The 23,415-nt window shown below is 39.5% G+C and overlaps 1 protein-coding gene across 7 annotated transcripts in view; it reads left to right on the top strand.

Annotated features, from left to right (window-relative positions):
- The window catches only part of COPRS (coordinator of PRMT5 and differentiation stimulator), a 119,470-nt gene that overhangs the window by 5,503 nt on the left and 90,552 nt on the right, over positions 1 to 23,415 (top strand). For 4 of the 7 annotated variants that reach the window (XR_012058560.1, XR_012058559.1, XR_012058561.1 and 1 more), the window contains one exon: positions 183 to 321. The exons of 2 other annotated variants lie outside the window; for them this stretch is intronic. Coding sequence is in view for 1 of the 5 variants with exons in the window: in XM_072936896.1 (XP_072792997.1) it covers positions 183 to 352 (170 nt within the window). In the remaining 4 variants the exon portion in view is untranslated. Of the gene's footprint in view, positions 1 to 182; positions 937 to 23,415 lie in introns of those variants that run through there. One more of the 7 variants, XM_072936896.1, reaches the window with a different exon arrangement.

Here is a 23,415-nt window from a genome sequence, read left to right as displayed (position 1 = left end):
GACATTGCCAAATTCAGTTTTCTGTTTGGCTTTTTTTAAGGTCTAATTCATGAGTGCTGTCAGATCAAATTAAAATAGTGAACGGGAAGATGCCATAGACCTCCATAATAACCTGCTACACTATTTCCACTACTTTCCTGAGTATGTCCCATGGTTTAAACCTTTTATTTTATCTTCTTTAGATGCTGACGATCTCTCCTGTGGAAGCTTTGAGGAAAATAATCTTTTTGGCTCGTATGTATGGAAGGAGGATTGGTTTTACAACCCAGGCTGTCACCACGCACCTTGCTTTGTTTTTCCACCACGAGTTAGAACAGTTGAGAAGGGCCAGTTTGATGATGCTGATGAATGAGGCTGAGTCTGGTCAGAAATAAGTTTGTCTTCTGTGTTGGGTTATGTTCTTCAGCGACTGAGCTGTGCCAAGTCCCATGACTTTTTTGCAGAGTTGGGCTGAGGCCAGAAATGCAGCACTATCTCCAGAGTTTTGCTTAGGCTGTTTCTGAGCTGTTCACAGACTGCCCACCCTTGCCCTGGAGACAAGAGTGCAGGTGCTGGGTGTAAGGAGTCAGTGCATTTCTGGAGGTTTTGTTTGTATATGTAGATATATGTTGCTAATTAATTGCTTGAGGAGAAGTATTTAATTTCTAAACTTCAGCTTGTTTGCCAGGCTTCTGTCAGTTTTGACATGCTGATCCCTGTGTTTTGTTTTTCTTTCCTTTTAATTTGATGCTGTCAGATTGGTTTAGATAGCTGTAAAAACTCTCCCTCCTTCAAGGTTATCTTTTGTATTTCCATATGGTTCTAAAGTCCATTTGTGATTCTTATACTGGTGTTTAACAAAATCATCTGTGGTGAATACAGAACAAGTTGTTTTGTGTTTATGTTTATGTATTTCATCAGAAAGGAATTACAAATACATGATACATGTTTTGCAAATACATGTGCTGATATATAGAGGGGCATACTCCATCCACTAGGAATGCTGGGTGCTTAAGGCTGCCTCCCAACAAAGATTTCTCCACATCAGACCTTCTTGTGTATGGGCATATTCCCCTAGAGTCCTACAGTTGTCTTTATTATATTCTCATGCAACATCAGATGTGCAATGACAAAATATCTCTGCTTATATATATATTTTTCAGTATATCAACTCAGTGTCCTGCAGACAGTGGTGAATTAAGGTTCCTGATGTTGTTCTGCTGTTTGTGTTGTGGCAAATGAGGAGATGGGACCACAAAATACCTCCACAGAGTCCCTAAGAAAATAGATGGAACTAGAGCCATATCCTTGTCACCTTTGCTCTGGAGTTAAAGGAAGTGTTCTCAAATGAAGTATATAAGTGATTGAGTGGCTGGTCACCTGAGTAACAATAACTTTTGATGTGCTCATGTTTCATTCAACACTTATATCTCAAAAACATTTTCATGGCTGTGTGTTTTAGATACTCACTGAACAGAAGCACTGTACAGTGGTTTGGTTTTTTTTTCTGTTTCTTTGTTTTTTCTTTAAATCATCCAGTGTATGAGACCAATATAATTCATGCACTAGTTTAGAAGGAAGAAGTGAACAACACAGTGATATTTCCTTAATATCTTCCTAGAGAGTACAGAAGAACAAGAGCTTGTGAGACAAGAGCTTTTCTTTGGGTACCTTTCCATTCCTGGTTATGTTTTGGTACCTAGCAGTCAAAGCAGAGTGGAAGCATACTGTTGAGATTGCAAAAAAAGAGGGCTTGGTCTTTTATTCCAAAATGATGGAGTGATCTAGGGATTAATATTTCCATCAAAACTTCCTCAGTTATGCCAATAACTGTCTCATCATTTCAGGTGAAAAAAGTTTATTTGCAATTATAAGTGCAGTATTCATAGCGATAAATTGAGTGCAGATTACTGTTGAAGTAACTATACACCAGTAAATTGTAAAAATTCTTCTGAAAACTCCCTGGTTCTTTTGTGAGCCTGTTTATTCTGTGCAGGCCCGGCTGTGGATGACAAGCCCAAGGCTTCCCTGCAGAGGGCAGCAAAAAATTGTCTGCCCTCCTCGGTGTGCGCTCAGCAGTGTGAGCTCCCCGGGCTGGATTTCTAACGCTGATAGCAATTTAGATCAGAGTTCTGCATAGCCCCGTTGTTCCCCAGTGAGGCTGATTCATGGTCCTGATTAGTTTCTCATTTTGTTTTATTTCACTCTGAAGTTATACTTAGTGGACTGAAAAATTTCTCCCATGGCTGAGTGAAGAAAATCACTTGACTTCAGGCTTAATATATATTTTTTTTACTATGCTTGTGGGAGATATCCCACCGTATTCAATAAAGATGAAACTAATAGAATTCTGTGGAAGCAAACCCATCTTCTGTAGAATTGTTTTATAAGGATAACCAAAAAGTCTTTATAGCACTGATTAGGATGATTTTTCTTCCTGTACAGTTCTGAAATTCCATCATTCCTGAATCTTCAAGCCATTTTCTAAGCACTTTATAAATCATGGTGGTTTTTTACCCTCTATCGTTAATTGCAATTTGTCTTGTTGTCTCAAAGGTCTTACTATTTGAGGAGAAATTGTGCTGAATGGCTGCCTTGCTAAGCTGTCTGTATTTTAAATGACTGTAACTTTAAAGATTTGTTTTCCGATTCCATTTAAGGTTAAAACTGACACCACCCCCTCCAGCTTTGGAAAAACAGGACTTTGCAGCAGAGGTGCAATGTTCTCTTCAGGGATATATTGGCAAATACAACTTTGTTCAATCTAGCCCTCCTTATTAGGGCAGGGGCTTGAAATAAAGCTTGATCTGAACACTCTCAAACTTCAGGGCTTCCAGGGGATTAGAAAACCAGATACAGGTTTCTCAGAAAGCATCTGCCTGGAAGGATTTGAAACCAAGCTCACGGATTCCAATATTTCTGCACTACAGAGTGTTTCAAATTCCATTGTGAGTCTTGCACCAAGCCTGTTTTGTGTTGACACAAGCGTGTCATTCTAGGCAGGAATACTTGCAGTTAAAAACAACATAAGGTAACACATGAGCCAGCAGTTCACACTAACAGTCAACCCTTCAGCCTGCTCAAATTATTAGAGGGAACAGCATGCCTGTCACAGGATCAAGATCATAAATCTTGGATGAACACAAGAAACACATTGGCAGTACATCAGTTGGAAAACTTAGAACTGTTAAAGATCACTCGGTTAAATGCTCATACATCTGTAACAAGATTTCCCCTTTCTATACCAACAGTGTAAGGTACCATTTAAATAACAGTCCCTGCTACAGGTTAATAGGTTTGCTGGGTTTATGTTGTGGGGGTGGCTTAGGAGTATGGCATAATATGGTGGCTCATGAGAATAGGGCACAACTTTGAAGCTGCCCTTGCTTTTCTTCTCATTACCTCACTTTGTAGGTAAAGTTAATGACACCAGCCAGTAAAGTACTTCAAATTTGCTGAGGAAGTGATTTAGTCTAAACAGTGAGGTGCTAAGAAATGAAAACAAAACAGAGTTTTGCATTTTCTTTGAACAGCCAGCAAAGAAATGAAAACTTGCTTTGGGTGCATCTGTTGTTTCCTTTGAGACCTACAGGGAATGATTTGCAAGGGGAAATAATTGTAGGAAATGTGTTCATATTTCCTGTTGATAAGGTTGAGCACTTAATTCATACATCAGATTGAGACAGTGTTTCTTGCTTTTATATAACCACAAAATCCAGCCCATTTCAGTGTCTTTTAAAGACACTGCTGCTTGACTTGTTGTTTTGTCCCATCTTTTAACTGGTCTGTTTTCTTTCACTTTTAAACTGAGAGAACACGTCTACTTTTGGGGGGACTATGAATAATTTCTCAGACGAAAGGAAAAATGCTGAGTATCTGTAGGAATGGGGAAGGAACTTGTGATACTTTACCCTCTATGGGTCTGTGTTACAAACAGAGACATCGGAAGCTTGAGTATTAGAGGATAAATTAGTGGTGGGGTTGTTAGTCCTGGAGTACCAGCTGCTCATAGCATAGCTTCCTAGCTTGGCAGGAGAAACTAGAGCCTGCTAAAACAAGCAGCAAAGCACACAATCCCAAGAATTTGGTTTAGTGATGGAACCACTTTCTTTAAACATTTAGTGTAGCTCTTCAGCTGGTACAAACTTTGGCAGCTCATTACTCAGGGAGAACCTCTGTCCCTGTATGTGCCCCTATGCAATGACTGTATCATCTCCCAGAGAAAGCTCATGTTCAGTGTTTCATTACTGCTGTGTTTCATTATTGCTGTGTTCTTAATACAGTGGGCTTTCTTTATGTTACTTTTAGCTCTCTTGACCTTTACTGAGCAAAACCTGTGAATGTGGTTCAATGGCTGCATTTATTTCTTAGCAGGTTGTATCAGGTGGGGTTTTTTCCACACTGACAATTGCTAATTTCAGGACATGTTGATGAAATCAGCCTTGGAAAGTTTACTTTTGTGATTCAGCAAGTCTTGATTGTTTGGCCTGAATTATTTTAATCAAATGTTTTCTGATTGGCCTGCAACTTCTGCATTTAAGACCTTGAAAGGCTTTTCTTTGTATGATGCAGGGGTTTAAGAGTGAGTTGTATACATAAATTTTATGTATTTGTGAGTCTGAGATCTCAGTGTATTGTTTTATTGCCCTCAAAGGGAAATAGTGCTGAGTCCTCTTTGAGCTATTGGTCCTTAGTAAGACTTACATTGAGCAACACATTTTCTGTGACATCTGGGGTAGCAGAGGGTGCCAAGTTCTTGTTGTGCTGCTTTGCAATTTTAATCAGTGCAGCTACTGTGGACTCCTATTCCAACATTAAACAAGTTATTTAGTATTTCTACATCTACCTCAGGAACTACTCCAAAACATTCCTGTTCTCATTGAGGAATTCCTTCATTTGCGTCACACGTTCTGGGAAATATGAAAATTATTTTACCTCAGATAAAGTAATATAATTTCATTTGTAATCTTCATCCAGACACCAGAGTAAATATGCCACATTGTAATAGTTCTGGCTGGCTACAGTTGGTTGGGAATTGTGTAACTCCCTGTCCCATGTTACATGCCCAAATGTTTCTGAGGAAGTAAATAGCTGTGTCTGAGATTAAAAACAGGACTTATACACCACAGCAGACAGTACAACCTCTTACTATGCAACTGGAGATCCAGATAGCAAGGAGAGTCTTCTAGCTGAGCAGGTCTTCACAGTGTTTCTGACAATAGTATGGTAGAATTAGAATAACAAGGCCAGAGGAGAAACTGATAGTTCCACCAGAAGCATGGGCAACTAATAAAAATAATTCAGTACAGGAATCTAAATTGCTGCATTCTCCTCAGAGAAGAACACATAAGGGAAGTTTGCAAATTCTGTTTCAACTGTAGTTAACTCCTTAAATCACAAACTGAAGCAGGACAAGTAATCTGAAATGCATGCACCAAGGTGGAGTGTGCAAATAGCACATGCTGAGTCAGCAATCATAATTGTCTTGTCTACTGACCCTGCAGGATTTGCTGGAATACCAAACCCCCCCTCTGTTTTCAGTGTTATTTTTATCAGTACCTTCAGCTCCATGTTCTTCAAACACGTCATTATTTTCCTGGTCTAAAACACCTTTTACCTTCTGTTTTGTTTAATTGAAGCTTATCTGTATCATTCAGGCTTGATTTGTTTGATTGGGCCTCCAGCTCTGCAGCTTGCCAGATCTCTGGTCCTTTTAGTGGGATTGGTCAGACAATATCAAGACAGATAAATATTTCTCAGGCTGAGACTGCCTGTCTGCTAGATAAGAGCTACATTCAGTTCTATTATCTGCACTTGTGTAAGTAAGTGGATTAGGTTTAATTTGGTCCTTTGGAGAGAAGCGGGCAAACTGTTCTCCAGACAGATCTGGGGTTTGGTGTAAGGACAGGCTCTGTGATGTGGTCTGTAAGGTGCCTTGTAGCCCTGTAGGAATACTTTGTGTGGCCAGTTCCTGACAGCAATTTGGAACTTTTTAATGATTGTGCTTCTAATTATGTACAGAGGTGAATTCTCAGACGAAAGAATGGGGAGTTTCATCGTCTGTCCCACTAAATCCAGCAGGGTTTCTGTTGTGCAGGGGACTAAATGCCTTAAACTGGCACCTGATGGTTGCAGCAAGGGGAAGTTTTTCTCGGGAAGGGTTTCTTAGGCTGCACCTTCCATCCCTCCACAGCATGCAACTCTGATTAAAGGATGTCTTAGCTTCTTAAATGAGCCATGTCTTTGTCATGGGTTACATTATTGTCATTTACCTTTAATGTCATTTTTCTCCCCCCTCCAACAAGGGGGTAGATGTGAGCATTTGTCCAGCCTGTAGCTGGATGACTGATGAGTGTTAGAGGACCAGGGAAGTTGGTAACACTCAGCCTTTGTGATCCTGACTGCCTCCAAACAAAAGGGCAAAGTTCAGTGCCTGCTAACGGACTTAACTGTTCCATGATTGAGACTCCAGGTATTTGGGAAATGGCCTCTTTTGCTACATATCCTGTCAAGTATGGTTTATTCCCATTCAGCTTACCTAGGTATTGGATATTGCTAAGGCTTTAATGCCAGCTTCCACCACAGTTCAGTCTTCCAGGCTTGGCAATAGGATTTCTCTGGTTTCAGGGCTTTCTGCTTGAATTCACTTTCTGCTTGAATTTTTCTATTTTGGAAGGGTTCTCAAATTTTTTACACAATTTTATACCTATTGTTTGCTTCTGCCTGGGGTTAACTTTAGTTTTTGTTCTTGCCTGAAGTACAAAGACCCAGCAACTGGTGCCAGGTAAAGGAAAGAAAAATATTTTCTGTTATGGTGTAACAACTCGAGGACTGTGTCAGCAGTGAGTGTGGGAGGAGGCAGCAAGGAGGCAAATATGGGAGAACACAGAGGGTGCAGTTACTGTGCTCATTTGTACAATGGGAGTGTGCTTCAAGTTTCATTTGATTGCTTCCTCTTTAATTGAAGCCTTGCCTAATTGAGCTGAGAGCTTTCCCTTCTCTAGTTCAGAGTGCTCTGTGTCCTTTTTTTCTTTATTTGCTGTTTTACCTTAGACATGACACTGATGTGAGAGGAATATTTATTTTTAGCACTTCTTCCCATGATTAATCCGTGCAGGTTCTGCTTGACGGTTCAATGCTATTTTGATGATGTAGGCAACAGCTGTTTTCTCCGTGTCTTATCAAATATCCTCCATGTTCTAACATAACATAATAACAAAGAGGTTTCTTTATTTTTGGCTAGTCTGAATTTCCATCCAAGGGATCTCATTGTACCTTTTCATGGGGACTGCAGTCTAGGAATAGGTACTTGTGGCTGGATAGGCAGGTTCTGCTTTAAACAAGTAAGTATGATTGAGGATTTAATATCCATTTTATATGGATCCTGTTGTTACACTTAGGATGGCAGGGCTAATATTTTTAACAGCTCAGTAGTTTTAACTGTTGTCTTGTTGCTTTGGTAAAATAATGAGTATACCAATCTGCTTTGCTATCAGATGCTGTAGGGATTATTTAATTAGACTAATTTCTGTTTTCATTAACACTTCTATTAACTGTGTTTTAATGGTACTGTTTACTGATTCTTATTTTGGGATTTTTTTTCCTACATATTTTTTTCTCATCCTTTTTGTTGCCTGTTTCCTGTTACAAAATTGATACTATATAGCAATTGTCAACTTTTACAGGAGGTCTCTCAGTGATATTATCTGACAAAATGTGGGACCTGCACTACTGGCAATGGTGTCCTCTCAACTCCATGGTCCCTCCCAAAGCAGAGTAGCCTGAACTAGAATTCTACTAGAAAACGAGGACAAAAACCTGTGAATTATGGCAGTATTGGAATATCTTGAGAGACCAGAACTGTGATAATGGCACCTATCCCAAATTCCTTATGACGACTTGTTTTCTGTGCTGATTTTAAGATCTGTCAGAGATAGTTTTCAGTGGAGTCTCTCATGTTTAAGAGTTACCATAATCATCCTAAAGAAGTTCTGGATTTGTGAAATAGTTGCTTGCTTTCAAGCTTTTCACAGTCAGCAGTATACAACAGAAGAATGCAGTTTATTCTTAGGCCTGGAAACTTATTCTACTACCTAAATGCTTCATCAAATTCATTTGTAGTGCATAGCATGTTTTTCTTGCTCAGCAGTCTTATCTTCAGCAGTGAATTTAAGAAAGCCTTTTGCAGGTGGATCTCATTCTGGTGTAACATTCAACCATATTTCAGTGCCAGGTTTATTAATTAACTTTCTATCCATAGAGTTGCATACTTTTAAAGTAACTTGGATATTTAATAGGATTTGGAAGACAAAGTATTTCAGCTACTCTTAACACTTATGATTTAGTCACTACAGAACATTGCCTGCTCTGTCTTCTAAAAAATTGAACATTGGCAAACATTTCACTTGGTTTATTAAAAAACGAAATTGTCAAGGACAGTGACAGCAGAAATAGAAACCATGTAGCAAGTCTTTTTGTCAAGGCTGATACAATAATTATATTTGGAAGAGAACGATGTTGTAAAGCACCTGAGAGGCTACTGCTAGCAAATGTGAATAACTTCATGCATTGAAAAGCAAGGGTCTGCTGGAAAAAATGGTTTGAATGCCAGTCTGCAATTTGACAAATTAAATGAAAATGTATATTGAAAACTAGTGCTGCTATGGTTACCAAAGCTTTCCGGGTTCCAAGACTGCAGTGCATTTTACTTCAAAGAAGAATCCCTTTCACCCCACTTCTTTAAGTATAATCAAATAGAACTTTCAGAAGTGCTTTCAATTTGCATGCTTTAATTAGTGAAACTTGTTGCCACAGAGAAGCAAACCCCCAGAAATACAGCTGTTTCCAAAACATATACTTCTATTCCACAGCATCTTTGAATTAAATCTCATCAAATTGTATTCTGTGGTTCTGAACTATAGAGCAGAAGTGACCATCCTTTGGCTAGGAGGACACTGAGACTCTCCGCAAGCATAAAAAAAAAAAGAGTGTGCATAAAACTCTAACAAATGCTATTTGGGGTGTCCTGTGTGTATGAGTGGGTGATGTCCTGTTATTCTTCAAATTGGTTTTGCAGTTTTGAATATTTTTGCTGTAACATACTCTGGGTAGTAAATGAGAAAGGCTAAAGAGGAATGAACTTTATGGTCAATCTCTGCCATTTTTGTTCCATTAAGGCTTGTTTCCTCTGAAGCTGCAGGTGCTGCCACCATGTCATTGTGGTCAATTCATGAGTTTTTGGAAAATGCAACCTGTTACTTGTAATGTGGAGAGATGATCATAAGCCCTGTGGTGAGATCTTGTTAGACAATACCTGTGCAGCTTTCCTTGCAAAACTCAGTAAATGGTATTATTAAATAATATTAGCAAGGTTGCAAAAACAATACAGAGTGAAGTAGAGGAAATAAAATCAAGGAATTTTTGCTCTGTTGTCCTGGAATCTGCCCCTCATCACCAGCACATCTGCCCAGCAAAGGTCAAAGTCCAAGTTCTTCTGACACTGCTTACTTCTCTCAGGGATTGTTCCCTTTTTCTGGAGCACAAAAGAGCCTGTGTTGAGGCGTTTCCCGTTGTGCCCTCTATGGTTATAATGTAAAGTTCACTCTCTTCTTGTGGCCATATATTATCAAACAGTTTTTTATCCCATGTGGAACTTCTGCTTACGGTTTTAACGTGTACATTAGTGTCTGTGTAAATAAATAACAGAGGAGAACAATATGCTGAATTAAGTCCCTTTAGAGCTGCAAGGCTTTGTCCCTCAGGAAAACAATCTGTCAGGAGACATGAAAGCATTCAGCTGTCTGCTGTGATCATGCACATCTGGCCAAGGCAAGGCATTTCTGGTGACACTATTTCCTATTCCCTTCCTTGCTGCCCTCTCAGATGTGGCTGATGCAGCTGGAGGAGAGTGCAGTGATGCCTTTCTCCCTGCTGCATCCACAGAGGTGAGGAGGAGGGTGAGGGTCTCTAATGCCTGATTGATTGTTGACTTGAGCAAGCTCTAGGAGTGCCTGAAGTGAAGGTGAGAACCAAGAGATGAAGTAACACCAGCTGTGACTGCTGGTGCAGCTCTGACACGTACATAAAATCTTCTAGTCCTTATATCAAACTTGGTTATTTCAGGGTGGTTACTGTACCAATCTTCCCAAGGTTTATTAGTTGAATGTAAGATACTTTTACAAGCTGAAGGATAGTTCTTTGCTATCCTTATGTCCATCTGCTCTGTAAGAGTTGGAGTTGTGTGTTCTTGAGTTGAAGTAAGAAAAACCCATTTAATTTTGTACAAAGAGAGGAAAGGGATCAAATTTTGAAATTTCCACAGTAGCCATATCCTCTTTTTCACATTAAATGAATCAGGAACTGCTTATTTAAATTCTACAAGCATTTTTGTAAATTTTGTAAATAGCCAAAAGCCCTCACAGATCTGCAACATGCACTCTAGATAGATTGTTGTGAAAACAAAATGCTTCCCATAATATGCACGTTTACAAGAATATACTTGCATCCAGTCAGGACATATTTCTAGAAAGAGCTTGTTTACCAATACCAGTGTGTTCAAAAGTTTAATTTTCTTGCACTTTTGAATCTGCTCCCTGAACACATTCTGAGGGTTGGAAACATCATGTGGTTTGTATAAATAAAAACACCAAATTGCCTGGGGTGCATCTGTGCCCCTTGCTGTGCAGGCTGGCTGGTTCTCTGCCATCAGTCTGACATTTTCAATCAAGTTTTTAATGGACTCCTGGGGCTCCCCCAGTTTCTGTTCAAGCAGAATTTGGCACCAGTCTCCCCAAGACCATAGCAATGAAAAGCTTTATTTTAGCTTTTGATTGTACAGAAATTTAGTGACAGTAGGAAAGAAATGAACTGGTTGGATGAGTGCCAGAATAGCAGGAAAGAGCTGTCTTTAGAAAGAATTCATAACCTACATTTTATTTTGTCAAATTAGGAAGTGCAAAGTATAGGGCAACCATAGATCAAACTTCTCTGTAATCTTTTCCAGATTTTGACAGATTGGCAGCTTTAATTAAGAGTGTTTTGTATAATTTGTTTTGCTTTTACACCTGAGAGTGTACACAGGCCTGTGCAGGTTTGGACTGCAATTCTGCAGGTTCTTTTTTTTTTTTTTTTTTAATATAATTGTTGGTCATTAAAAAGATTGAACTAAATGTTATGAAGGCTTTTAATTTTCATTCCTGCTCAGGAAGTTCCCAGATCCCCTCTTAGGCTTACATAAGCTATTTAAAACAGTTTCTTGTATTTCAAAGCTTCTTGTTGTAAAGGAAGAGTGAACCATAAAACCATAAGAGTTGCCACTTTGCAGTAATTATGGGCACCTCAGTTCTCAGTAAAGGAAGCCATTGTGATCATCTCTCAAGTTTGTAACAGCAACTGTTGTAACTGGTAAAGGCTGAAGTCCTGTGTGGAATAGATGTTGGGATTTTTTTATTGAGAAAGGTATAAATTAATTTCCTCTGTATCCTTCTGGGAGTTACAATTATTATTCCTCCATACAGTAGGTGGAGACAAAGACCTCATGAATTTTATCATGTCTCCACACACTGATTTTATTAGCTATGCTTGGGTTTTCCTGATTTTTGGTTTATTAAATTTCTTATAAAAATAACAACTATCAAACAATTTTTTTTCTAAAGGTTTTTAATTTGTATTCATATTAATTCTGTAATTATTTTTCTGGCTATTTTTGATATGTTGGCTCTTTCAAATATGAGGGGCGATTTGGAGGTTGATCTGTGAAACCTTTCTGTTCAAGTTCAGACCTCTGTTAGGCCCAAAAATTCAGAGGTCAAAGCACGCCCAGGACAGACTTCAAGTTTGAACGTATCTTGAAATTCCCAGTGGTGTGGGAGTTGGAGTTCTGTGCAGACTGGAAGATTGAGGTGTGGTCTGCCTCTGTTTATAAAGTGAATTTATATGTGTATGTTTATATAAATCCAGTGCCTGTTTATAGGTGGGTGTTTACGTGCTTACAGCATGTGTGGCTGCACACAGAATATGGCCTTGGCATTCTGCCTCAATTTACCTGAAAACTTACAATGTAATGTGAAGTATTGTGAACAAATGGGGTGTAATACATAAAGTAGAAGAGGTGGTTTTATTCACTTTTCAGAGGTAAGATGGAGTTTGCAAATTTCTCAAATCCATTAGTTGACTATTTCAAGTCACCTGCAGATACATTTTTATTTTAATCTTCTCCTTAATATCATTTACACTAGGCTGTTTATCCTCTATAATTGAGGAAGTCTCTGCCATATGCATGATGCTGTGTGTACTGAAGTTGACAGAAATAGTCATCCTAGAGAAGGATTACCAATAGTATGACAGTTCAGGGTAAGTTTCCCATTATTTTGGATGCCAAGCAGGTTACCTTAAGAGAGGTGGTTTTGTCAAATCTGTTCTTGTGTTCAGCTAAGTCTGCAATATGACAAAGCCCTGTGATTCCAGCAGATCATGGTACAAGTCCCTCTTTCATTGATCTCAGACTGGTCTGATCAAAGTTTCTGTGGTTCTTAAAACAGAGAGTTCACCTAGTGAGGTGTGTTTGTGACATCATAGATTCAATAATGAAAAACGGAGTTTTATCCAGTAAGGAGGATAGAAGAGAAGAGAGGACCCAGCATGTCAGGAGAAGATCTGATACCTGAACTTAGGAGGCATTCAGGCAAACCTTAAAGAAGGGATTTTTTGCTGTATCAAAAAATTTGAGAAGGGTTGTTATCAAGTACCTCTGTTCCTTGTCCACCACTGAGGGGAGAAGGTTTGTTATCTGAAAAGGAATACCTGGGATTAAGTTTAAACAGCAGAATGAATTGTTGTCTGTTCACTTCCTTATTATGCCAAGTAGCTTTCTGTGTATGGGACAATTAATTTCACTGAAATCCTGACAAAATCTCCCTCTTGTATGGAAGAGTTGTGTACCTCTGATTTTTCACTCGTAGGCAGTATATGCTACAGAAAGTAAAAATGGAGGTTATTATTAAATACAGTTCAAATGAAGAGGCAAGGAGCAGAGAAGTTTTCCAAAATTAAGACAACACACGGTTTGGGGGTAAGTGATAAAGATGTGCAGAGTCAGTGCCTGCCACAGTATCATGTCTCTTCTGGTAAGGTGGGTGTTTTGCAGGGCATCTCTTTCGATAAATCAAAATATCCTTCTGTAAACATCAGTGGGAAGCTGAGAATGACATACAGGTGGGTGTGTGGATCTTGCCTCTAGTGATGCACAGAGCCTGTCTTTCCAGTGTCATTCAAGTATAGGCAGAAACTGTAAATATCCCAACATCACTTTAACTCTCAAGGACATTCAGCTCTTCAACCACAACATGGTATTTTCTAGTTTTGACCTACTGAGCTAATTGCAAGGACTGAACAGAAATCCTGATTTGGAGTAGAGATGATGATAGTGAGGGAATGTGCAGTCAATGTTACTGCTTGGCAAGAGTTACTTCTGTTGGTCTCAGAGTTATGATTCATCTGAGCTTCTTCTATGCTCCCTTACTCTAAGAGTGTGATTTAATTTAAAATATCCAGATCTATTTAATAAATTCATTAGGTCATTAATAGACATAAACTGTTATATTCCTGAGGTTTGCAGCACTATTCACTGTAAATTCAGCACTATGCATCTTCAGCTAGGAGTGCTGCCAGGCCTGAGGGCTCTGGAGGAACCGTGCTTTTGATGTGTCCATCTGAACTTTGCTAGGCTGAGGAAATAAGATTTTGAGGAGCCCAGAGCCAGATGGAGATGGTCAGACTAAGGGTTCATTCTCTGGCTGTATCTACCTGCATCTTCTCTTTGAGCACCAGATGCTAATAAAGGATGTGCTCCCTAAGTGAACTTGTGTAGGAGTGCCCAGGTCTGTGCTCCTCTGTGCTGGGGCAATGCAGAGGATGTTCCATGGAGCAGGGATGTCTGTAGCTTTTGGACTGAACATGTGAGACTACAGCTTCCTTCGCTCCTTTGAGTACTCCATCATCTTCCCTTTTGTCTTGACAGAAATCACAACTAAGGAAATAACATTTGTGGAATTTAAATTATATTCTTACCTATGTGTTGTTAGATATTCCACACAAAAATGTAGAAATAGATCATTATAAATGCCATCCAGTTTACTGTTTTTCTGTAGATGAGTTTCTCTTATTTTCTTCTACAAATGCCTGTATATAATTTATACATAGTGTTATTAATATTCTCTATCAATTGCAAGGATAATTGATGAGGAAGAAAAAAACCCCAGCAAGTTAGTCTGTTTAGTTATCTCCACACTTGTTTAAAAATGCCCTTGGAAGTGGAAGGATAATGAATGTTGTGCTGTCTGTTAGTTTGATTTTTAAGGTGGTGGCATGTGGATAATCTCTGGTGGGCTTGAAAAATGAAGCTGCCATAGCTGCAGACATTCAGTGCTAATGGCTGGGGCAGAGAGGTGCGAAAAGTTCTAAACACAGAGGTAAGACACTGGCATGGACAGAGCTTTTCATTCCAGAGCATAGCCTAATGTTTGTTTTGGCTTTGCTGTTCCTGTTGGCTTACATCTATAGGATGCAGACTGCTCTGTGAAAGGAAGAATGAAGTGTCGAAAGTGGCTGGAGGGAGACTTCTTTGAAAGTTACTGAATTTGTGAGCCAGTAAATAAGTGGGCAAATGCAGTGTTAACTTGGAAGGAAGTAAATTTCATTTGAGCATATTGTTTTGTTCACAGAGGGCCAAATCCTGAGAGATACTAAGGATTAAATTTTTTTGATAAAATAGTCTTTTGTAGATTCAACTTCAAGTTGCCTTGGGTTTACTTCTCCAGATACGCATAAGATGTGGCTCTGAGATAACTAGTTTTGCGCAAATTATTTATCAAACTGCTTTGTAATGTCTGGCTCAAATGCATGTAACATTTGCCTGAAAAATGTGTTCGGGGAGTGAAAGACTTTGCTTGAGGTCTCTGCTATTAAGTGTGTGCTGAGGGGCAGGGAGAGGCTGTGAGTTTTTTGGCGAAGTTAATAAAATGTGTGGATTAGTGAAGTGCTGATTAGTGAGGTTCTATTGTCGACAGAAACATTCCTGCCTTAGCTGAAACCCAGATGGAAAGCTGCCCGCCTCGATTGCAGAAAATGGTTTATGTTGCTGCTTTACTGGGGTATGTTGCTGAGGTTGCAGCAGAGTGAATCTTACTGATGTCTTGAAGTGTAATTAACTCTGTTGTTCGATGTAAATATTTGAATACTGCTCATTTGGTCTCTACAGGGGCCTGTTTAAAACAATTTTTACCAAAGAGCTTAAAGGCCAGTAGAAATGTGTGTGCATTAATAAACTTCTCTTTGTCCTGAACTTGATCCAGAGCTTATAGAGGGCACATAGGACGAGATCTTCCCATCTCATGTATTTACAGTAGAGCTCAAAGGGCTTGATCAAGGCTTCATTGTGCTGTCATTGTGCCCAGGGTTTAGTTTAGACATGAAGCTGCAGGATGTGGACACAACAGTCAAAGAGACTCGGGCTACTGGAAGGGCTGGGGGACAAAAAAGGAATAGAATTCATGAGAAAAACAGTGAACTCTGTTATCCTTTCATGTCATATAAAAAATGATGGCTTTTTAAAGGTGTAGAACTTCCATTTTTTTCACCAAGCATTAGCTTAAATGCTCAGAATGATGCTTAAAAGGTCAAAACAATACTCTCAAGGAAATAAATTTATATTTCCTTGCAATCATTATCTTTTTTTTTGGGGGGGGGGGGGCAAAAATTTGCTTTCTGCAAAAATTTTGTCAGATTTTAAAAAATAAAATCCTTATTTCTGAGGTCCGAAGTACTTTCAGAAACAGAGTGTGCTTCCTTTGTGAAATGTCAAATTGCTTTCTGAGATATTAGATGTTATATTCTCTGTGCCTGGGCTCCCCAGAATGCCTATTTTTGTCCTGTCTCCCATCTCTGAAGATTCTGGTCCTGCAATCTTAAGCAAGAAAAGCTGTGGCAGGGTAAGAATGCAGCCATTAATAGCAGATGCTCAGCTTCCATGGGCCCAGCCTACAACTCCCTTAAGATCCACAATGTTTCCAAATGAAAATATCTCTTCTGCCAAATGGGATTTTTTTGGTTTGTTGGCATTTTGAATTTTCACCAGAAATGCCTTCCTGTTTATCTCTTATGAGCTGTGCTTCTAAGCAGCTCTCCTCAGTTTCTGCAACAGTGAAGATGGGAAGGATTCTGCAGTAATTGCACAGCAGGGAAAGCAGCATTGCTCAAACACTGCTGGAAAATGAAGATCAAATTTTCGTTTTATTCCTGCCTTGCTCTGGTGATATTCTTGGTAATTCTGTTATCCTATGTTAATTTCTACCCTGCTGTAAAATATGCTATAATATTGATACTTAACCTCCTATGGATGTTTTCCATTTTATTATTTTCTGTAAAGTACTTTGAGATCCTTGGATCTTGAATCACTGATTGTTCCTGTTAATGGGATTGTCCAGCTTGATGACAGTGATCCTCAGATCACTGTCAAAACTTCAGACAAAGATAAGCATCACTTAGGAGATGTTGCTTTGAAACTGCTTATGAATTAACTTCTTGTTCTCTGAAGATAAATGAACAACAGGATCAAAGAGGAGTGTTGGAGTGATGGCAAACATTTGCTGTAAATCCCTTCCTTCTTCTGAAGTGAGATCCATAGGACACAGTTGCCTCAGCCTGTGTGGATGATGTTTACTGTGAAGATGTAATGTAATATTTTTTTCTTTATTGCCCTGCAGAAGTCAAGGGAGCAGGACAGGCTGGGGGAGCTGGCAGGAGCTGCAGCATAGCAGCAGTGCAGCTGCACTGCCTCTCCAGGGAATGCACTGCTCAGGTGTTGGTCAGTGCTGCACCTGCCTGGGAGATTGCATGGGTGACATCTGGACAAGTAGCTACATGGAAATGCCCCACTCAAAGCATATTAAAAAAATAAAAGACCAGAAATTGGAAAATATGGCAGAGGGAGGCTTTGTTTGGTGCAGTAACAAACATCTCTGCCATCTCATTCTAAGGTGGATACCAGGTGTACCATATGCTCTTAATTTGCATAACAATACACCCCAACTCATTAATGATTTATTTTTGAAGCTATGCTCCTTCCCTCATAACACCTCTGGTGTGAGCTAACTTGCTGCCAGAACTTTGAGGACAGATTTATTGAAGACTTGCAGACGGGGGCCTTAAACGCACACCTGGGGTGGTACCTGTTTTCTTCTTTAAATTTGTTTGTCTTGAGATTATGGGGATTGTGATGGATTTGGGTTTTATTTTGTTTGATTTTTTTTTTTTTTAAGTAATATCTCCAGGGTTAATTCTGTCCATGATTAGAACTTCAGCTGGCATAAATTGTTACAACCGATTGTGTACTATCACATTGTGCTGAAAAATCTATTCAAGTTAAAATCTGAGCATGTACCCAGAATACTTCACAAGAAATAATTGGTTAATCTTCATTGCTGAAAATTATAGAATTTCTTGGGATCTGCATGAACCCTTGGCATGTCTATTTAAAAATCTCAGAGAGAGGAGCTGCTGAGTATAGTTTCTCTGGGGGTTATGAAGTCCCTGTGTGGATCTTACTTTTGAATAGAACTGCATCATTATATTTAGCATGTGTATCATACCCTGCTGCTTAGGGAACTGTAGGCAGAGAACTGAGGCACAGGGAAACCAGGTAATCTTTGTGAAGTTTATTTTCAGTCTCATTTCAGAACATTCACACCAAAGCAGAGATCAACCAGAAATATTTTGCATATTAGGACAGACCAGTCCATCTGCCTTTCTTCCAACACAGCCTTCAATCTACTGCTCTTGGTCCTCTCCTCATCTTGTACATTCTCATCTTGCAAAGCCTAAGAAATGCTAGAATTTACCTGGTGCTTTCAGTGCTACATGTTCCTTGTGACATTGGTGTAAATGGGTTAGGTTTTTCATATTATTATTTTCTGTCAGCTTCCTGTGTCTTGTGTCTGTTCACAGCTGCCTTTAGGTAATCTAGCTGGGAGGTGCTGCATGATTGAGGAAGGCAGCTTCTGGCAAAGCTGGGGCCGTGGCAGCTGGCCAAGGTCACTCCTTAATGCAGTGCTGCTTTTAAATTTAAAATTCCTCCTGCTCTGGTGGCTGCATGGCCACCAGGTTGACCCTGAAGGAAGCTGCCAGAACTCAGCAGTGCTGGGGGAAGACCTGGAGTGCTGGCACATGCTGGGGACACCTTGAGCCATTCACTGCACTTTCCTGTTGATTCTTATTCCAATCTTCCTTTCTTTTCTGTTTTTATCTCTGTTATATGACCTGCAAACATTTGGAGTTGATACACTCATACAGTCTTTATGGAGAACCTTTCCTATGACTGAAACTTGGGGATTAATTTATTGCCACAAAAGGAGAAATAACACCGGAGTTCTGCAGGGAGTAGTGGTGGGAGGGTGATGGTAGAGCTGTTCAGACAAATATTGCCCCTTTCATTCCTGCATTGCCTGATATGGGGAAACACAAAGCCCAACATTACCTTCATCCATCAACAGCCATATTCTTTAGTCAGTGGTCAGTTTTTGACTGTGGGAAGTCTGTCCATTTTCTGCCCAGTCTGCGCATTTTCTCCTGAAAATGAAATAACAAAAAGACGAATGTTTGCAGCTGCATTGGTGGGATCTGCACATCGCTGTCTGAAGAGCTCAAGGGAAAGCTATTTGGTACTGAGTGTTGCTTTTCTATGTGCTAATAAAATAGGGTATTCAGGACACCCTGCAACTTGCAGTGTGATTTGATTTTGAATTGCGTGAAAGACCGTCTGTACCACCCCAGCAATCTGCCAGGATATTAAAGTAAATTTAAATTTAATGTATTTTTTAGGCTCCTTTGCTCAGCTAAATGATGCAAAGGGGCTGTTTTGAATTTTGCATCTCTTACGAAGTGGTAATTTTTCGTTTTCTTATGAAATTGCATTTTCTGAATCTGCATGAAAAATGGCAGAGGAGCTGCACACAGATCAGCTTGTGCTGGCAAACTATTTTTCCTCTCAAATGACATTTTCTAGGCTATTTCTGCAAGGATGTGAATCTTTTTTCAATCTTACTGGTCTGACAGCAGCTTCGTCAGAGTTAAGTCTTAATCTGTGTTTTTGGCTGGTGAAAACTTGCTCCTTGCTTTGATTAAAGGACTGTTGCCATTTTCTCTTTGACATGCACTTACTGTCATGTCAAGAAAATGGAAACCCACTGAAGTCTCTGCCCTGTGGTTAAGGGCTCTGCAGTTATGATTCACCCATTCATAAGCAGAGAACTTGGGGAGGTTGTGGAGCCTCTCGTGCTCCTGCCTGTGCTCAAGTGTGCTGTGACCCAGCTGGTGTTGGTACAGAGCTGTCACAGATGGGTCTTAACCTCTGAGGTGAGTTTTTTCATTCTGTATTTCCTACCTATAGTTTCAATACTTTGAGACAGGCTTTGGAGAGAGATTTCTGTGGAATAATTAGGATGACCAGTTAGCTGATGTTCCTGTTTTCAGTCTGAGGCCTGGTTCACATAATGCAAATGGTTCTCTCCATCTCCTCAGGGAGATGAAACATTTATTTCAAATCACTTGAACTCATGTTCCAAGTTATCCCTCTATTCAGGCTAAACTCCACCTTCTTACTTCCACCTCTTTCTAAATGATTTTGCAGTTACAACTGTGTATCATTCACCCTCACATCCTGCTGTAAGCTGCTGTGAAACTCAACTTTGTAGGAGGCTGCTATTCAACTTTTTCAGGTACTGCATAGTTTTATAAAATGCTTTGGCTTGGTGCAGCTGTGTAAACTAGGATTTTTGCCTCTGCATCTTAACAGAGTTTCTTTATTTATTGCTAATTCTGGGCATGTTACATAAATATACTCCTGCTTTTAGTGAGATGTGGACTGTGGATCTCAGATTGACATCGTTTTTTCTTCTGGCCCCTCAAAGTCCTGTAGTTTTGTAAACAACTCAGTTTCAGTCTGAACTTCTTTGTAAAATGAAAATAAATTAAACCAGTTTCCCACCTGGTTTTGTTTATGATGTTTGTTGAAATTCCCAGGAGGTGGGAATAGCTAGTCAGAAATACACTATCAGGTGGTCCCAGCTTGTCCATTAAAATAGATTTAAAAAAAAATTATTTTTGCTCTTTTTATTCCTCCTTGGGGTCATGGGGGGAAGGGAAAGCTGATGTGAGAGAGAAAGATTTGCTGTGGCTGACAGGGAAGAGATTTACTTCTCTTCCATGACAGCTCACATTTTCCTCTGTGTTCTTCCAAGACTGTGTTCAAAGTTCTTCTATTTTGGACTAATCAAGATTTGGTAGCTGGAGCAGAGCTCACCCATCATGTAAGATGCCAAATGCTTTCAAATTCATTGATCTCAGTGGAACATGAGGGAGCTCAGCCATCAGCACAAGCCTTTCAATTCTTAAACATTTTCAGGCTTTCAAAAGGGCTGTTAATCTTGGCTCTGGCAGAGCATCCAAGGACGTCAGCAGTGTGTGATATGTCCCATAAAGTGCAACTTCTAGGAATCCTTTTTTTTAATGTGTGGAGCGCATCAGGGCTCAAGTTCTGTTTGCATTTAGTCTAACAACGTCTCAAAATGTGTTATTTAGAGCACATTTCAAAAAAAAAGCTTTGTTAGCATCCTGTCAGTGTTTGGGCTAATGTGGTTACCTTAAACGAAAATACAGCTGGACTCTGAGATGTATAGGAATTCAGTATTCTTTATAGGGAATATTCGTTTTGAAATAAACAAAATGAAAGCTTAGAGCAAAATCTCCCTCTTTAAAGTTTGTACATGACTTTAGTCTGGTTTCATATAAAAACTTGCAGTCCTTGTCAGTCTACCTGAATTTTAAAAAGTTTCAGTACATTTGTGTGAGAAGGTGGCAGGGACTTGAGTGTCCTTCACTTGTCTATTAAACCTGAGCAACAACAGAGCTTATGGATCATGGGCAGTATCTGACCCTGTAACAACAAAGGGTGTGTGACAGGGCATGTCCACAGGGAGGTTGTTTTTCAAAGCAGCAGACTGCAATGTCAAACTGCTAAGGGTTAAAAGGACGTGATAACAATGAGAACTGTGTTTTTCAGTGCACCGCACGTTCGCAGTTCATGTGAAGCAAATTTGGCTGTTGTCGTGATGTGCTGCTTTGTAAGAACTGTGGTTGCTCTGCAATTACTTATCTTCAGGCTTGTGCCAAGGATTAACCCATGGGTTAAGGCCAGAAGACCCTGGTCTGTTGCCCATTAAAGTCAGCAGAGAGCCTTGCATCAGCTTCAGCAGCTCCTGGATCAGAGCTGAGATTCGTGGTCTGAATGCAGCTCTTTCGCTGTCTTGGTTTTTCAATGTGACCTGGAAAAATATCACTTTCTCTCACTTCACTTGACTTTGAGCAAAGCTGTTACTCTCTCTGTGCCTCACCAAAAGAAGGAGGCTTATAAAATCATTAGTATTTCGAAAGCACTCATCCTAGAGAGGGAGGGGGCTGTAGGAGCAGAGCAGTAAATCCTGCTCTATTGGAGCTGTCCAAATATTATTGTGTGTATTGAAAGAAAGCTCTTAACTGAAGGCTGGTGTTCAGAAGCCAGTCCACCCCAGGAGTCATCACAGTATCACTGATCTTCTGCTGTAAACCTGGAATGTCAGTTGACTTAGTGTGCTTTCACACAAGTACAAGTATTGAACTTCTGGTTTCCAGTTTAACTATTTGTGTCACTGGAGAAACAGATTTGACTGTTTTATGGATATTCTAATCCCTCTTTTTAAATGGTGCTGCATTTTGTTCAAGGTAGATCTAGAATACAGAACTCTGGAAAGCTTTATTGAGATTTAAAAATAGATGCCTCATCCTAGTCCCTGTAAAAGTCTGCATTTATCAGCCACAGTGAAAGCACAGTTTATCCTTTGTGCAGTTATACAAAGCTATATGCATATAAATATCCATAACTGAAGCATTTAAAAGTTATATTGACTTGATTCAGAAACTGTTAAAGATGTGCAGATTTTTTTTTATCACATCCTGTTGGTCTTTTGTTCATGCCCTTCTCTGTTTAAGTCTTTTCAAGTTAATATTGTTCTATAGGAAGATCTTATTCACAATCCTTGCAACATGGATTTTTGTTTCAGTTTCGCAGCAGCAAATTCAAAGAAGAAATTAATTGAAAAATACAGTAGGATCATGTGAATTTCTTACTACAAAATATTTGTATCTTTTCATTTGAAGTCTGTCCAGAGCTGTATATCTTTCAGAGGATGAAAGCAAAGTAGAAATCTTCAGGCTTTTTTGGCAAATTTTGGAGTAATTTATTTCTAGTCACAATTTGACATTTCAGGTTTGGAGCAGCTGCATTTCTAGCAGCTACCACTGGTTAAGCCTCTAACATTTTAAAAATTTGTATTACTTTCAAAATCAATGTTAAATTATCCAGTCCTGTTCTGCTCTAAACGACTTGTATCTAACTGTAAGAGAATATTCTAGAAGAGCTGTCTGCTTGGAGCAGCTTCCTATTAGCATGCTTGTTATGTAGGGAAAGGGGGAAAGACCCTTCTTCCCTTTGAAATTCTACAGGCTTATATCTGCAATATGGCCTTGTGGCCAAATGCATTTTGGGTCTCAGCTGTTGCCTGCTGCAGATCAGAGCTCTAAAGATCCCATGATCTTTGGAAGAGGAGAACATCTGTCAAGGCCAGGTTATTTACTGGGAGCATTACTCCACAAAACAAGATTATTCAATGCCACAAAGGCTCTGTAGGCAACTGCTTCAGTTCCTGAAACAGCATCAAAGGTTCCCCAAACACCCTCTGGTGGCTTGTTTGCCACTAAACTGGCTGTGTGTGCCCATGGGCATCCTAACTGAGATGCTCTGGTACTCCTTTGAGCTTTCACATCACCAAATCATAGAAACCTGCTCAAGAGGGTCAGAATTCCTAAAAAAAACCTGACCCAAACCATTAAAAAACTCCACCAAAACAGCACTGCCAATGAAATCTCAAATGAGAGAAAAATTTGGCCTGATAGGTATGTAGAAACCAAATTCACATATGCATGAACATGACAGGATGGAGTACTGAGTGCTGCATTTAACCAAGATGTTTGACCTGTGGTCTATGCATGGAAACATTCAAGCATGTGAGTAGGTTATCATTTTGCACTGGGACCACTTAAACCTGAAATTTCCAATGACAAAGTGAAGAATACTTCTTTTAAGTTGCAGCACAGTAATGGGAGTTAGGATTTATAAGCCCTGCCAAATTCAATAAGCTTGTGTTATAGCCTTTTAAAATTGTTATATCGAACACAGCTTATAAAGAGCCATCTTCCTTCTATTGTTTCATAATTTATTCAGTGTTTTCTTAACTGGCCCATCAGCAGAACAGTAAAAATGCCACTGAGTAAACTTTGTTTAATGGTGAC

The sequence above is a fragment of the Taeniopygia guttata genome, chromosome 18, assembly GCF_048771995.1.
Source record: "Taeniopygia guttata chromosome 18, bTaeGut7.mat, whole genome shotgun sequence".
Taxonomy (NCBI): Eukaryota; Metazoa; Chordata; class Aves; order Passeriformes; family Estrildidae; genus Taeniopygia; species Taeniopygia guttata.
Note: the sequence above shows the minus strand (reverse complement) of the source record. Positions and strands in the feature narration are given on the sequence as shown.